This window comes from Ranitomeya imitator, chromosome 2 (assembly GCF_032444005.1).
Source record: "Ranitomeya imitator isolate aRanImi1 chromosome 2, aRanImi1.pri, whole genome shotgun sequence".
Classification (NCBI taxonomy): domain Eukaryota; kingdom Metazoa; phylum Chordata; class Amphibia; order Anura; family Dendrobatidae; genus Ranitomeya; species Ranitomeya imitator.
In genome coordinates, this window is record NC_091283.1 from 833,288,581 (window position 1) to 833,305,912 (window position 17,332).

A 17,332-nucleotide genomic window follows, 5' to 3' on the forward strand; every position below is an offset into this window, starting at 1 on the left:
TACAGCCCCTATGTACAAGAATATAACTACTATAATACTGCCCATATGTACAAGAATATAACTACTATAATACAGCCCCTATGTACAAGAATATAACTACTATAATACTGCCCCTATGTACAAGAATATAACTACTATAATACTGCCCCCAATGTACAAGAATATAACTACTATAATACTGCCCCTATGTGTATGAATATAACTACTGTAATACTGCTCCTATGTACAAGAATATAACTACTATAATACTGCCCCTATGTACAAGAATATCTATATATATAATTGTCTAAGGGTTTTTCCGTCTGTCTGTCTGTCTGTCTGTCTGTCTGTCTGTCCTGGAAATCCCGCCTCTCTGATTGGTCGAGGCCGCCAGGCCTCGACCAATCAGCGACGGGCACAGCGACGATGATGTCATAAAGGACGTAGACATCCCGCGTCTGATTGGTCGAGGCCGCCAGGCCTCGACAAATCAGCAACGGGCACAGTATCGACGTAGATGTCATAATGGTTGCCATGGCGACGATGATGTCAAAGGTTGCCTCGACCAATCAGCGACGGGCACAGTCTGCCGCGAATTCTGGAATCATCATTGTCCATATACTAAGGGGACATGCATATTCTAGAATACCCGATGCGATAGAATCGGGCCACAATCTAGTAACTACTATAATACAGCCCCTATGTACAAGAATATAACTACTATAATACAGCCCCTATGTACAAGAATATAACTACTATAATACTGCCCATATGTACAAGAATATAACTACTATAATACAGCCCCTATGTACAAGAATATAACTACTATAATACAGCCCCTATGTACAAGAATATCGCTGCTATAATACTGCTCCTATGTACAAGAATATAACTACTATAATACTGCTCCCTATATACAAGAATATCACTGCTATAATATTGCTCCTATGTACAAGATGTACAAGAATATAACTACTATAATACTGCTCCCTATATACAAGAATATCACTGCTATAATATTGCTCCTATGTACAAGATGTACAAGAATATAACTACTATAATACTGCTCCCTATATACAAGAATATCACTGCTATAATAGTGCCTCTTTTGGACATTTTCGGTATAGATCGGGCTCGGTGATATTTTTGGATCCCTTGAATCCATACAATTTCTGATCACACTAGGGCTGTTTTCTCTGATTTGTCCTTGGGCGCAGGTCACATGGAGGAGCTTATCTCTGCACGCTGCCGATATGTTTTGAAAAGAGAGATTGATTTTCATTACCTGGCTGTTCGATCTGTCCGCGCATTAGACGGAGGCCGCACAGGATTTTGGAGCAGTCACATCACTTTGTTTTCTGATGGAAACATATTTCAGTTAAACAGCTCCTAGGGTGTCAGGCGGTGTAATTTATCCCCTCGCCTGCACACAATGTAACCTGCATTATGTAGGTCGGACTACACGATCATTAAATGATTGTTTTATTGAGCTCAGGCGGAAAATTACAAATGGAGCTGAAATCATTCACGGCCGAGGTGTTTTATTGAACGTTGCAGAAAAAAAAAGCAGTAAAAGTAATGTGCGGCTTCACCATGAGGAGCGGGGGACGTTATACATCCCAAAACTAGAATTGTCTCCTCGTGAAATATTCAGATTTATGAACGGTAAAATGAACCTTTTGCGTCGGACCGAGTAGTAATTTCTCCCTCATTACAGTACAGGAGCACAAAGGCTGTATAAACCTTAACTTTCACTGCAGCACAGAGTATTTCAGGAAAGGAGAGTGGGATCTTTTGGGAGTGGGGGGGTCAGAGCCATATTCACTCATGTAATGATGTAAGAGAAGAGATGGAGGTAGGTGGAGATGAAAAAAGTGAAATCACAGGGTGAAAGATGGGGAATGAAGAGTATGAGCAGCACAGAGTATTTCAGGATAGGAAGGTTTGCTGGTCATGCATGGAGTGTCAGTTGTCCTGTACGATTGCATTAGTGCAGGACATTAAGTTGCGGGGGGCAGTGTCATGGCGTGAGGAGAATAGTGAAGGCCGGTGGATGATTGCACAGAATGGAACACTGTGCCACAGCAGCACAGAATATTTCAGCAGAGGAATGTGCCGATCTTGTGGCGTGCTGTGACTGTATTAGTGGAGAGAAGACCGCAAGGTGACATGGGTAGTATTATGCCTCGAGAGTAGGGAGGATTGGAATTCCCTGGCAGCGCAGAGTATTTCAGCAGAGGAGTGTGCCGATCTTGTGGCGTGCTGTGACTGTATTAGTGGAGAGGAGACCGCAAGGTGACATGGGTAGTATTGTGCCTCGAGAGTAGGGAGGATTGGGATTGTCTGGCAGTGCAGAGTATTTCAGCATAGGAGTGTGCCGATCTTGTGTCGTGCTGTGACTATTAGTGGCGAGAAGGCCACAAGGTGACATGGGTAGTATTATGCCTCGAGAGTAGGGAGGATCGGGATTCCCTGGCAGCGCAGAGTATTTCAGCAGAGGTGTGTGCTGATCTTGCTGTGTGCTGTGACTGCATTAGTGGAGAGAAGGCCACAAGGTGACATGGGTAGTATTATGCCTCCAGAGTAGGTAGGAACGGGATTCTCTGGCAGCACAGAGTATTTCAGCAGAGGAGTGTGCCGATCTTGTAGTGTGCTATGACTGTATTAGTGGAGAAGGCCACAAGGTGACATGGGTAGTATTATGCCTCGAGAGTAGGGAGGATTGGGTTTTCCTGGCAGTGCAGAGTATTTCAGCACAGGAGTGTGCCGATCTTGTGGCGTGCTGTGACTGTATTAGTAGCGAGAAGGCCACAAGGTGACATGGGTAGTATTATGCCTCAAGAGTAGGGAGGATCGGGATTCCCTGGGAACGCAGCGTATTTCAGGAGCATATTCAGGTAATCTGAGGCGCAGACAAGGTCTCATTGTGTGCATACGCTATGAATGATAAGTGGACGCCGCAGCTCTGCTGATCATTTCTCCTGTTATTCGCTTACTTTTCCCGCACGCTGTTTTACTAATTTGCTGTAATTGCTTCTATTCTGCATTCGCTGAGATTGCCTCTCTCCTCCTCGCGTCATCTGGGGAGCGATAACGCAAAATGAACTTCCTTTTCTTCTACGAAGATGAGAAAACGATTGTTGCAGGTAGAGAGTGAGGTGGCGCTGTGTCGTTCTGAGAACAGCGCGACCTCACTGTAATCCCACTTATCTGATGAGCAACAAGACATTAAGCACAAAATCAGCTCCGGACAATGGGGGAATAATAGGTCAGAAAATGTAAAGGGGAACTCCAATGAAAACATTTTTTTTTGTTCATTTTTACCTTAAATTACGAGACCTGATGTTGAAGTTAAATAAAGAAAGATGTTGTTTGTGCCTGAGTCAAAGCAACAATTGAGTGATGGTCGGGGGATGGAATGTAGAGCGCCGGTCGGGGGATGGAATATAAAGCGCCGGTTGGGGAATGGAATGTAGAGCGCCGGTCGGGGGATGGAATGTAGAGTGCTGGTCAGGGGATGGAATGTAGAGTGCCGGTCGGGGGATGGAATGTAGAGTGGCAGTCGGGGAATGGAATGTAGAGTGCTGGTCAGGGGATGGAATGTAGAGCGCCGGTCGGGGGATGGAATGTAGAGTGCTGGTCAGGGGATGGAATGTAGAGTGCCGGTCGGGGGATGGAATGTAGAGTGGCAGTCGGGGAATGGAATGTAGAGTGCTGGTCAGGGGATGGAATGTAGAGCGCCGGTCGGGGGATAGAATGTAGAGTGCTGGTCGGGGGATGGATTGTAGAGCGCTAGTCGGGGGATGGATGTAGAGTGCCGGTCGGGGATGGAATGTAAAACGCTGGTCAGGGGATGGAATGTAGAGCGCCAGTCGGAGTATGGAATGTAGAGCGCCAGTCGGGGGATGGAAGGTAGAGCGCCAGTCGGGAGAGGGAATGTATAGTGCCGGTCAGTGGATGTAATATAGAGTGCCGGTCAGTGGATGTAATATAGAGTGCCGGTCAGTGGATGTAATATAGAGTGCCGGTCAGTGGATGTAATATAGAGTGCCGGTCAGTGGATGTAATATAGAGTGCCGGTCGGAGGATCGAATGTAGAGTGCTAGTCAGGGGATGGAATGTAGAGCACCAGTCGGGGAATGGAAAGTAGAGCACCAGTCGAGAGATGGAATGTAGAGCGCCAGTCGGGGAATGGAATGTAGAGCGCCAGTCGAGAGATGGAATGTAGAGCGCCAGTCAGGGGATGGAATGTAGAGCGCCGATCGGGTGATGGAATGTAGAACGTCAGTCGGGATATGGAATATAGAGTCCCGGTCAGGGAATGGAATGTAGAGCGCGGATCAGTTTATGGAATGTAGAGCTCTGATCGGGTGATTGAATGTAGGGTGCCGGTCAGGTTATGGAATGTAGAACACCGGTCCGAGGATAGAATATATTGTGCCAATTGTGTGATGAAATGTAGAGTGCCAGTTGGAGGATGGAATATAGAGTGCCAGTTTTGGGATGAAATATAGAGTGCTAGTCAGGGGTTGAAATATAGAGTGCTAGTCAGAAGATGGAGTTATAGAGCTCCAGTTGGGGGATGTAATATGGAGCACTAGTCAGGATGAAATGTAGAGCGCAAGTCGGGGAATGCAATGTAGAGCCCCTGTCGAAGGATGGAGTGTAGAGCGCCTGTCTGGAGATGGAGTGTAGAGCGCGGGTCAGGGGATGGAATGTAGGGCGCCGGTGGGGGGATGGACTGTAGCGTGCCGATCTGGGGATGGAGTGCAGCGTGCCGGTTAGGGGATGGAATGCAGAATGCCGGTGGAAGGGTTGAGTGTAGTGTGCCGGTCGGGGGATGGAGTGTAGAGCGCCGGCCGGGGGATGGAATTTAGAGCGCCGGTGGGGGGATGGAGTGTAGAGCGCTGGTCTGGGGATGGAGTGTAGTAGAGCCCACTTGTGGGATGGAGTGTAGAGCGTAGGTCAGGAGATGGAGTGTAGAGCACTAGTTGTGGGATGGATTGTAGAGCACCGGTCGGGAGATGGAATGTAGAGCGCCGGTCGGGGGATGGATTGTAGAGCGCCAATCGGGAGATGGAATGTAGAGCGCCAATCGGGGGATAGAATGTAGAGCGCCAGTCGGGGGATGGAATGTAGAGCGCCAATCGGGAGATGGAATGTAGAGCGCCAATCGGGGGATGGAATGTAGAGCGCCAATCGGGGGATGGAATGTAGAGCGCCAGTCGGGGGATGGAATGTAGAGCGCCAATCGGGAGATGGAATGTAGAGCGCCAGTCGGAGGATGGAGTGTAGAGTGCTGGTTGAGGGGATGGAGTGTAGAGCACTGAACGGGGGGGGGGGGGGAGATTGTTTGGATATTTCTTTGCGCTTTACCTCCTGATTTCTTGTTTTCCTCTTTTGCAGTACGAGCTGTGGATTCTGGCAGGTATCTGTGCACCGTGTCCTGCCCTGATGTCTCTCGACTCTTATGTTTGGCGGTTTCCTGTTCATCCAATGGACTGTGCCGATGGGTGACTGGAGGGCGGGACTTGCTGCTGTGGGAGGAGCTTCCGAGAGGCAGAGCAGTGAGCGGGTGAGCATATATATAGTCCGATACATTTGTCGCGTTCCCCTCCTGTGCAGCTGCTGCAGAACATTCACCAGGTTCTGCATTAGGTGCAATGTGCCTGTGCTGTGAAGGTTTTGGCTTTGCACAATGATGGGGGAGGGATTTTTTTGATAATTTATTCAGGATATGGATATTCAGCTTCTTTCAATGACCGCAGGGGGTGTGATATGCCCCCGGTGCAGCGTGCAGAGCTTGTTCTGTACAGCAGTGAGACGTGGAGTCCTGCAGCTTCCGCAGTAATCGGACCTGTGAGCGCAGTTCTGGATGTGACTAGAGTATAAGGCACCATCATGTACCAGTAAGATCTTCTCACCTCCGGCCTCTCTGACTTGTTCCTTTCTTTTTTTTTTTGTCTTAGATCCATTGCGAGGGTTCAATTCTGTTCAGATTTTCTACAGCCTCCTCCGGACAGTGACTCAGAGGACGATGAGGGTGAGAATACAGGGAAGTAGTCTTCTGTTCTAAGATCTGGTGACTCCAAGTCACATTTGCCCTTGGGGAGCTTACAGCAAAATGTGCATGGGGCCCTTCCTCTCTTCTCTCGCTCTGTTTCCCAGTAATTGCAGCAGCCAAATCTGAAATCATTAAAGGGGTTGTCCACCTTTTTGGGAACATTTTTATATACTGTTTTTTTCCTTTACTTAAATGCATATAATTGGGGCAAAAATAATTTTTACAATTGAGTCTCATTAAAAAAAGTGCACAGTTTGTCTTCTATCACCTCCGTGTTAAACTGTGCATTTTCTGGCTTCTGAGTGAGTTAACTGAGAATCGGTCAGTGAGCGCAGCATGAGAACTGACTGCAGTGTTTGTAACTCTTTTTATCTATTCTTTTCTGTGCTCCTCTCAGCTGATTTGTGACCAAAGACCCCATGTAAGGAGAATATCCGGGGAAATAACAAACAAGTAAAAGCGAAATGGTGCAAAAATGTGACCCAGTTGTAAAAATGATTCTTAGCCCCAAATCCATGCATTTAATTGGAAAAAAAAAAATTGGCCACCCAATTTTACAGATCCTGTCAGCCGGCGCTCATCTCTTCTGCCTTTGGCTTCATCTCTTCTGCCTTAGGCATCATCTCTTTTGCCTTTGGCATCATCTCTTTTGCCTTTGGCATCATCTCTTCTGCCTTTAGCATCATCTCTTCTGCCTTTGGCTTCATCTCATTCTGCCTTTGGCTTCATCTCCTTCTGCCTTTGGCTTCATCTCTTCATGGTCTTCAGTGTCATCTGAGATATAAAGGAACAGAAGATCAAGAATCCTGCGAGGAAGAGCTATTACTCCCTATTATCAGCCATTTTGGTGAGAGATTCTTTTGCATGGGCTGATTTCTGGCCATGTTGAACGCATACTGTCGGCAGCGCATATACTGATTAGGCAGAGTGATGTGCTGGCGACAGCGATGTAGATGCAATCAGCCAACCACCGGGTGTCTGCTCGACCGTCGCGTGATCGCTTCCATGTTTACACAGGGGGTGATAGGGAGCGAGTGCCTTTTTGGACACTGTTGGATGATTTATCAGCCCATGTGAAGAGCTGTGACATATATAATCTGGCATGGCTTATTCTCCTCTAGGAAATTAAATATGCAAATAGTCTCTTTAGAGAGGAAGAGGGCTAGAACTCTATAGCGCCACCTATTGGAAGTACCAATCCCAAAAGTCAATATCGACCCTTTAACAGGCCTTGCCACATGATTTGGATAAAAAGCCAAAGCAGAATCTCAATTTTCAAGTATTGCCCCTCATCAGTGCAAAGTATAACATCTGATTTGGTTAGGTGAGAGAATTAAGACTGGAGACTATGGGTTAATTTTTCACCTTGTGGAGAGAGACAAGACAAGCCTGGCATGTCAGACTGAGGAAACTCTCCATGAGGAGAAATGTTACCCCTCACACAGCCAAATCAGATCTCATACTTTGCACTGATGAGGGGCAATCACCCCGAAACACAGTATCTGTAAATTGAGATTCTGGTTTGGATTTTATCCTAAGTCAAGGCTCGTTAAAGGGTTAATATTCACTATTGCTACCTCCAGTAGGTGGCACTAGAGACAATTGCTCTCTTCCTCTCTGAAGAGACAATTTTCATGCTGAAAAACAAATGGCTATCGTATCCTGGTCAGAAGATATCAATGGAAAAAAAAAAAATCTTTTCTAAAACGGCACCACACCTGACTATGGCTTCTGCCTTATCACAGCGGACAGGTGAGCGGCTGTTTGGCGACTGTAGACAACCCCCCTTAAAGGGATGCGACACTGATGGCGTCCAGCACCAAGACATTGTGCACCTTTTGATGGGATGTCATAACCTCCTGATGTGAAGGCGCTGGAGCCACCCGTTAACTCTTTACTTTCTGCACGGTTGGCGCGCAGGCATTAGTTTTGCTTCAGAGGCTGCTTCCCCTTGTCTTGCCCACTGATCGCCCGTCCTTGCAATGTAGCAGAGGCGTAGCGCGCATAGCCTGGCTCTGTGCATCAGCGTGCCGGCTAGATGTGTCATATCCTTGGCTCACCGTACGCTCAGCTGTGACGATGTTCTTTTCCAGAGGAAGATCTGTGGGCAGCGGACACCGAGAATGAACCGTCTGACGTGCGAGCAGAGCCCCCCGGCTGGCACCGCTGCGTACTCACATAACCAGGGAGAAGCCGACGCCACAATCCACGTCTTACACTCAAAATTACCTTTATTAAAAATAAAACTGTGATCCAAACCCTGAAGATGAGCGGAGAGCGTCCACGTGGTGCAGATGGAGACATTCACAGCACATACGTGTGGGGGGACGGGTGTAAGCCCTTAGTGATCACATGTTAACAGTCATACATGCTGTCATACATAGATACATATTACATATATGTTCTGTCGCGATGCCGCCGGGCGTCCTGGCTCTTCTCCGTGGGCAGCCCCCGGATCACTAGTTATGTGCGCCCATGCATACATACACGTATCATAAATAAACATACAGCCCTGCGGCTGAGGAGGGGGCTACGCCTGGCTAGGTGAGGTCGTCATCCATTGACCGGTCTCTTCTTCCGACACTCGTCTCCTCCCACACACGTGTTTTTTGGGGGTGCAGAGGTTTAAGAAACGTGGGGTTGTATACAACCGCCGGCCACCAGGACAGTTCCTATTCTGTTTTATATTCGCCCTCTGTGTCCTTCCACAGTAACAGCGCCATCACATGGTCACCACAGGGATCCTGCGTGAGGGGAGGAAGCGTTAGCAAAAATCAGGAAAATCCCCAATAATCAACTTCTTTAAAAAAACCCAACAAATTATATTAGTCTCATAAAAGAAAAGTTTTTAAAGAAAGCAGGGTGACCATTAGTATGGCCACCAAGCGGCATCACCACCCATGTGCGGGTGATGTGGGGGGTCTATTCAGGTGTTCCCGGTATATAGCGGATGTTGTGGGGGGTTCTGGCATGTAAAGATTAATACCTACTTAAAGTGGTCCTAGGAATGGGAAGCATTGAAGCAGCGAATGGTTAATTGGTCAGAATACGCAGAGAATCGCAGCAATGATAGGAAGGTGTCAGAGTGTCGCAAGTTGCTGTGTACGGGTCAGGGTGCCCATGTTGAGCCCTGGCACAGTGGGTATGTGGGGTACGGGTCAGGGTGCCCGTGTTGAGCCCTGGCACAGTGGGGTATGGGTCAGGGTGCCTGTATTGAGCCCTGGTACAGTGGGTATGTGGGGTATGGGTCAGGGTGTCCGTGTTGAGCCCTGGCACAGTCGGCATGTAGGGTAAGGGTAAGGGTGCCTGAATTGAGCCCTGGCACAGTGGGCATGTGGGGTATGGGTCAGGGTGTCCGTGTTGAGCCCTGGCACAGTGGGCATGTGGGGTACAGGTCAGGGTGCCCGTGTTGAGCCTTGGCACAGTGGGGTATGGGACAGGGTGCCCGTATTGAGCCCTGGTACAGTGGGCATGTAGGGTATGGATCAGAGTATCCGTGTTGAGCCCTGGCACAGTGGACATGTGGGTTATGGGTCAGGGTGCCTGTGTTGATCCCTGGCACAGTGGACATGTAGGGTATGGGTCAGAGTGCCTGTGTTGAGCCCTGGCACAGTGGACATGTGGGTTATGGGTCAGGGTGCCCGTGTTGAGCCTTGGCACAGTGGGCACGTGCCACCAGAGCCGGACAGTGGAGCGATGGAGTCCTCTGCTCTGGTGAATGACGTTGTACATTTACGTGGGGAGGAGATGGCTCCAGGATGCAGTATGGGAAGAAAACACGGCAGAGGCGGAGTGACGGGCGACGTCCGCTGGGAAGTCTCGGGCCGTGGCATCATGGATGTGACTCGTGGCCCCGACCCCACAGTCATGGCATCAGTATAGTGATGGTGGAGCAGATAGTGGTCAGTTAGGATCCATGAAGGCCGCAGTGAGCAACGCTCAGCACTTGTAGGGTCCGGCGCAGAGACCCCCGGACTCTCAGGAGGGGGAGCGGCACATAACAAGGGCTTATAATGAAGGAGACCAGCGAGATGAATTCATTGTCAGTGAGCGGAGATGGTGGAGGCTGCCGGGCGCCGTCTGTCCTCCCTGACATCTTGTCAATGGCGGCGGGTGATCGACAGACTGCAGGAGACTCGATGTGACACCAATATCAATGGCGCTACGGACGGCGCAGATATTTGTAATTGTTCTGAAAAAATAAACAGTTTTGTGTACACAGCTTCTATGCAGAGTGATGTATCGCTATGGTTACAGACTGAAAGAAGCCTCTGTGCAGTCCTCTGTTACTCTATGGCCCCTCTTCTACCTTCTGTAGGTTATGAAGACGAGGGAGAGGCATTTCTTACTTTTAGCTAAAATCTCCTTGAAGTCGTGTGACCCTTCCTTCTTCTCATACAAAACAAGCAAACTCTGAAGTCTCTGAGCACAGAGGAGCCGCACACCCATCGGGGTCTGACAACTGCCATGATTGGGTTGTCAGCATCCTAATATATCTGTCGCCCACCCGGTCCCCACACTGTGACCGGCAGGATACACTGGTGGGGCAGCAGACGAGTGCAGTGCTCAGTCTGACCTGTAGGTGTCACTGGTGGGTGCAGCGCGAGGAGCCGGAATTAATTTCCTATAAACGTTCTGTTAAACAATCGGCCGTAAATTCTCTCGCTCTGTGATCGTTATTTGTGCACATTTTATGTCACGATTTATAGCTGAAAGGAAAATTACTTTGCTTCAAGGAAAACGAACGCTCAGAAGTATCGGCAGTAAAATCAGACGTGTAACTAATTATACAGTGGGTACGGAAAGTATTCAGGCCCCTTTACATTTTTCACTCTTTGTTTAATTGCTGCCATTTGGTAAATTCAAAAAAGTTCATTTTTTCTCATTAATGTACACTCTGCACCCCATCTTGACTGATAAAAAAAGATGTAGAAATTTTTGCAAATTTATTACAAAAGAAAAACTGAACTATCACATGGTCATAAGTATTCAGACACTCATATGTAAGTCCCATGCTGTCCATTTCCTTGTGATCCTCCTTGAGATGGTTCTTCTCCTTCATTGGAGTCCAGCTGTGTGTAATTAAACTGATAGGACTTGATTTGGAGCGGCGCACACCTGTCTATGTAAGACCTCACAGCTCACAGTGCATGTCAGACCAAATGAGAATCATGAGGCCAAAGGAACTGGCCAAGGAGCTCAGAGACAGAATTGTGGCAAGGCACAGATCTGGCCAAGGTTACAACAGAATTTCTGCAGTACTCAAGGTTCCTAAGAGCACAGAGGTCTCCATAATCCTTAAATGGAAGATGTTTGGGACCACCAGAAGTCTTCCTAGACCTGGCCGTCCAGCCAAACTGAAAAATCGTGGGAGAAGAGCCTTGGTGAGAGAGGTAAAGAAGAACCCCAAGATCACTGTCGCTGAGCTCCAGAGATGCAGTAGGGAGATGCGAGAAAGTTCCACAAAGTCACCTATCACTGCAGCCCTCCACCAGTCAGGCCTTTATGGCAGAGTGGCCGACGGAAGCCTCTCCTCAGTGCAAGACATATGAAAGCCCGCATAGAGTTACATAGTTATTAAGGTTGAAGGAAGACTATAAGTCCATCTAGTTCAACCCATAGCCTAACCTAACTTGCCCTAACATGTTGATCCAGAGGAAGGCAAAAAAACCCATGTGGCAAAGAGTAAGCTCCACATTGGGGAAAAAATTCCTTCCCGACTCCACATACGGCAATCAGACTAGTTCCCTGGATCAACGCCCTATCAAGGAATCTAGTGTATATACCCTGTAACATTATACTTTTCCAGAAAGGTATCCAGTCCCCTCTTAAATTTAAGTAATGAATCACTCATTACAACATCATACGGCAGAGAGTTCCATAGTCTCACTGCTCTTACAGTAAAGAATCCGCGTCTGTTATTATGCTTAAACCTTTTTTCCTCCAAACGCAGAGGATGCCCCCTTGTCCCTGTTTCAGGTCTATGATTAAAAAGATCATCAGAAAGGTCTTTGTACTGTCCCCTCATATATTTATACATTAAAATAAGATCACCCCTTAGTCTTCGTTTTTCCAAACTAAATAGCCCCAAGTGTAATAACCTATCTTGGTATTGCAGACCCCCCAGTCCTCTAATAACCTTGGTCGCTCTTCTCTGCACCAGCTCTAGTTCAGTTATGTCTTTCTTAAACACCGGAGACCAGAACTGTGCACAGTATTCTAAGTGTGGTCGCACTAGTGACTTGTATAGAGTTAAAATTATATTCTCCTCATGAGCATCTATGCCTCTTTTAATGCATCCCATTATTTTATTTGCCTTTGTAGCAGCTGCCTGACACTGGCCCCTGAATATGAGTTTGTCATCCACCCATACACCCAGGTCTTTTTCATTGACGGTTTTGCCCAGAGTTTTAGAATTAAGCACATAATTATACATCTTATTACTTCTACCCAAGTGCATGACCTTACATTTATCCCCATTAAAGCTCATTTGCCATTTATCAGCCCAAGCTTCTAGTTTACATAAATCATCCTGTAATATAAAATTGCCCTCCTCTGTATTGATTACCCTGCAGAGTTTAGTGTCATCTGCAAATATTGAAATTCTACTCTGAATGCCCCCTACAAGGTCATTAATAAATATGTTAAAAAGAAGAGGGCCCAATACTGACCCCTGTGGTACCCCACTGCTAACCGCTACCCAGTCCGAGTGTGCTCCATTAATAACCACCCTTTGTTTCCTATCCCTAAGCCATCTCTCAACCCACTTACACATATTTTCCCCTATCCCCATTATTCTCATTTTATGTATCAACCTTTTGTGTGGCACCGTATCAAAAGCTTTTGAAAAGTCCATATACACTACATCCACTGGGTTCCCTTGGTCCAATCCGGAACTTACCTCTTCATAGAAGCTGATCAGATTAGTCTGACATGAACGGTCCCTAGTAAACCCGTGCTGATACTGGGTCATGAGGTTATTCCTCTTCAGATACTCCAGTATAGCGTCCCTTAGAATGCCCTCCAGGATTTTATCCACAGTAGAGGTTAAGCTTACTGGCCTATAATTTCCGAGTTCAGTTTTTGTCCCCTTTTTGAATATTGGCACCACATTTGCTATACGCCAGTCCTGTGGCACAGACCCTGTTATTATGGAGTCTTTAAAGATTAAAAACAATGGTCTATCAACGACTGTACTTAATTCCTGCAGTACTCGAGGGTGTATCCCATCCGGGCCCGGAGATTTGTCAATTTTAGTGATTTTTAGACGCCGCCGCACTTCCTGCTGGGTTAAGCAGGTGACATTTAATGGGGAATTTTTATCTCTACTCATTTTGTCTGCCATGGGAGTTTCTTGTGTAAATACTTATGAAAAAAAGTCATTTAGCAGATTGGCTTTTTCCTCATCCTCATCCACCATTTCACCCAGACTATGAGTTTGCTAAAAAAAAACACATGAAGGACTCCCAGACTATGAGAAATAAGATTCTCTGGTCTGATGAGAGAAGATAGACCTTTTTGGTGATAATTCTAAGCAGAATGTGTGGAGAAAACCAGGCACTGCTGATCACCTGCTCAATACAATCCCAACAGTGAAACATGGTGGAGGCAGCATCATGCTATGGGGGTGTTATTCAGCTGCAGGGACAGGACGACTGGTTGTCATTGAAGGAAACATGAATGTGGCCAAGTACAGAGATATCCTGGATGAAAGCTTCTTCCAGAGAGCTCTGGACCTCAGACTTGGCCGAAGGTTCACCTTCCAACAAGACAATGACCCTGATCACAGAGATAAAATAACAACGGAGCGGCTTCAGAACAACTCTGTGACCATTCCTGACCGGCCCAGCCAGAGCGCTGACCTAAACCCAACTGAGCATCTCTGGAGAGACCTGAAAATGGCGTCCACCAACGTTCACCATCCAACCTGATGGAACCGGAGAGGATCTGCAAGGAAGAATGGCCGAGGATCCCCAAATCCAGGGGTGAAATACTTGTGGCATCATTCCCAAGAAGACTCCTGGATGCACTAGCTCAAAAGGGGCTTCTACCCAATACTGAGCAAAGGGGCTGAAGACTTATGACCATGTGATATTTCCCTTTCTGTTTTTTTTTAAATTTGAAAAATGTCTATATTTGTTGTTTTTCCGTCAAGATGGGGTGCAGATGATAGAAAGATGATAGAAAGTGAACTTTATTGAATTTACCAAATGGCTTCAATGAAACAAAGAGTGAGAAATGTAAAGGGGTCTGAATACTTCCGTACTTACCCACCTTATGTCCCATAGTATAGTATGAGGCTCCGCCATGGGTATATGATTTACAGGGACACTCTAATAGGTGGTCACCAGCAGAATAGTGAGTGCAGCTCTGGAGTATAATACAGGATGTAACTGAGGATCAGTAATGTATGTACACAGTGACTGCACCAGCAGAATAGTGAATGCAGCTCTGGAGTATAATACAGGATGTAACTGAGGATCAGTAATGTAATGTATGTACACAGTGACTGCACAAGCAGAATAGTGAGTGCAGCTCTGGGGTATAATACAGGAGGTAACTCAGGATCAGTAATGTAATGTATGTACGCAGTGACTGCACCAGCAGAATAGTGAGTGCAGCTCTGGAGTATAATACAGGATGTAACTGAGGATCAGTAATGTAATGTATGTACACAGTGACTGCACAAGCAGAATAGTGAGTGCAGCTCTGGGGTATAATACAGGAGGTAACTCAGGATCAGTAATGTAATGTATGTACACAGTGACTGCACCAGCAGAATAGTGAGTGCAGCTCTGGGGTATAATACAAGAGGTAACTCAGGATCAGTAATGTAATGTATGTACGCAGTGACTGCACCAGCAGAATAGTGAGTGCAGCTCTGGGGTATAATACAGGAGGTAACTCAGGATCAGTAATGTAATGTATGTACGCAGTGACTGCACCAGCAGAATAGTGAGTGCAGCTCTGGGGTATAATACAGGATGTAAGTCAGGATCAGTAATGTAATGTATGTACACAGTGACTGCACCAGCAGAATAGTGAGTGCAGCTCTGGGGTATAATACAGGATATAACTCCGGATCAGTAATGTAATGTATGTACACAGTGACTGCACCAGCAGAATAGTGAGTGCAGCTCTGGGGTATAATACAGGAGGTAACTCAGGATCAGTAATGTAATGTATGTACACAGTGACTGCACCAGCAGAATAGTGAGTGCAGCTCTGGGGTATAATACAGGATGTAACTGAGGATCAGTAATGTAATGTATATACACAGTGACTGCACCAGCAGAATAGTGAGTGCAGCTCTGGGGTATAATACAGGATGTAACTGAGGATCAGTAATGTATGTACACAGTGACTGCACCAGCAGAATAGTGAGTGCAGCTCTGGGGTATAATACAGGATGTAACTCAGGATCAGTAATGTAATGTATGTACACAGTGACTGCACCAGCAGAATAGTGAGTGCAGCTCTGGGGTATAATACAGGATGTAACTGAGGATCAGTAATGTAATGTATGTACACAGTGACTGCACCAGCAGAACAGTGAGTGCAGCTCTGGAGTATAATACAGGATGTAACTCAGGATCAGTACAGGATCAGTAATGTAATGTATGTACACAGTGACTGCACCAGCAGAATAGTGAGTGCAGCTCTGGAGTATAATGCGGGATGTAACTCAGGATCAGTAATGTAATGTATGTACGCAGTGACTGCACCAGCAGAATAGTGAGTGCAGCTCTGGGGTATAATACAGGATGTAACTCAGGATCAGTAATGTAATGTATGTACACAGTGACTGCACCTGCAGAATAGTGAGTGCAGCTCTGGAGTATAATGCGGGATGTAACTCAGGATCAGTAATGTAATGTATGTACGCAGTGACTGCACCGGCAGAATAGTGAGTGCAGCTCTGGGGTATAATACAGGATGTAACTCAGGATCAGTAATGTATGTACACAGTGACTGCACCAGCAGAATAGTGAGTGCAGCTCTGGGGTATAATACAGGATGTAACTCAGGATCAGTAATGTATGTACACAGTGACTGCACCAGCAGAATAGTGAGTGCAGCTCTGGAGTATAATATAGGAGGTAACTCAGGATCAGTAATGTAATGTATGTACACAGTGACTGCACCAGCAGAATAGTGAGTGCAGCTCTGGGGTATAATACAGGATGTAACTCAGGATCAGTAATGTAATGTATGTACACAGTGACTGCACCAGCAAAATAGTGAGTGTAGCTCTGGGGTATAATGCAGGATATAACTCAGGATCAGTAATGTAATGGTGTACACAGTGACTGCACCAGCAGAATAGTGAGTGCAGCTTTGGGGTATAATACAGGAGGTAACTCAGGATCAGTAATGTAATGTATGTACACAGTGACTGCACCAGCAGAATAGTGAGTGCAGCTCTGGGGTATAATACAGGATGTTACTCAGGATCAGTAATGTAATGTATGTACACAGTGACTGCACCAGCAGAATAGTGAGTGCAGCTCTGGGGTATAATACAGGATGTAACTCAGGATCAGTAATGTAATGTATGTACACAGTGACTGCACCAGCAGAATATTGAGCGCAGCTCTGGAGTATAATACAGGATGTAACTCAGGATCAGTAATGTAATGTATGTACACAGTGACTGCACCAGCAGAATAGTGAGTGCAGCTCTGGAGTATAATACAGGATGTAACTCAGGATCAGTAATGTAATGTATGCACACAGTGACTGCACCAGCAGAATAGTGAGTGCAGCTCTCGGATATAATACAGGATGTAACTCAGGATCAGTAATGTAATATATGCACACAGTGACTGCACCAGCAGAATAGTGAGTGCAGCTCTGGGATATAATACAGGATGTAACTCAGGATCAGTAATGTAATGTATGCACACAGTGACTGCACCAGCAGAATAGTGAGTGCAGCTCTGGGGTATAATACAGGATGTAACTCAGGATCAGTAATGTAATGTATGCACACAGTGACTGCACCAGCAGAATAGTGAGTGCAGCTCTGGGATATAATACAGGATGTAACTCAGGATCAGTAATGTAATGTATGTACACAGTGACTGCACCAGCAGAATATTGAGCGCAGCTCTGGAGTATAATACAGGATGTAACTCAGTATCAGTAATGTAATGTATGTACACAGTGACTGCACCAGCAGAACAGTGAGTGCAGCTCTGGAGTATAATACAGGATGTAACTCAGGATCAGTAATGTAATGTATGTACACAGTGACTGCACCAGCAGAATAGTGAGTGCAGCTCTGGA

General features: G+C 46.5%; 2 protein-coding genes across 3 annotated transcripts in view; one reads left to right on the forward strand and one right to left on the reverse strand.

Annotated features, from left to right (window-relative positions):
• LOC138666048 (uncharacterized) overlaps window positions 1–10,265 on the forward strand; it is a 33,897-nt gene extending 23,632 nt beyond the window's left edge. The window contains exons 12-14 of the mRNA XM_069754143.1: window positions 5,386–5,554; window positions 5,949–6,022; window positions 8,137–10,265. Of these exons, the coding sequence (XP_069610244.1) occupies window positions 5,386–5,554; window positions 5,949–6,022; window positions 8,137–8,225 (332 nt within the window). The 3' untranslated portion in view covers window positions 8,226–10,265. The remainder of the gene's footprint in view (window positions 1–5,385; window positions 5,555–5,948; window positions 6,023–8,136) is intronic.
• PIANP (PILR alpha associated neural protein) overlaps window positions 8,257–17,332 on the reverse strand; it is a 47,436-nt gene continuing 38,360 nt past the window's right edge. For both annotated transcript variants that reach the window (XM_069754144.1, XM_069754145.1), the window contains exon 6: window positions 8,257–8,787. In XM_069754144.1, the coding sequence (XP_069610245.1) occupies window positions 8,766–8,787 (22 nt within the window). In that variant the 3' untranslated portion in view covers window positions 8,257–8,765. The remainder of the gene's footprint in view (window positions 8,788–17,332) is intronic.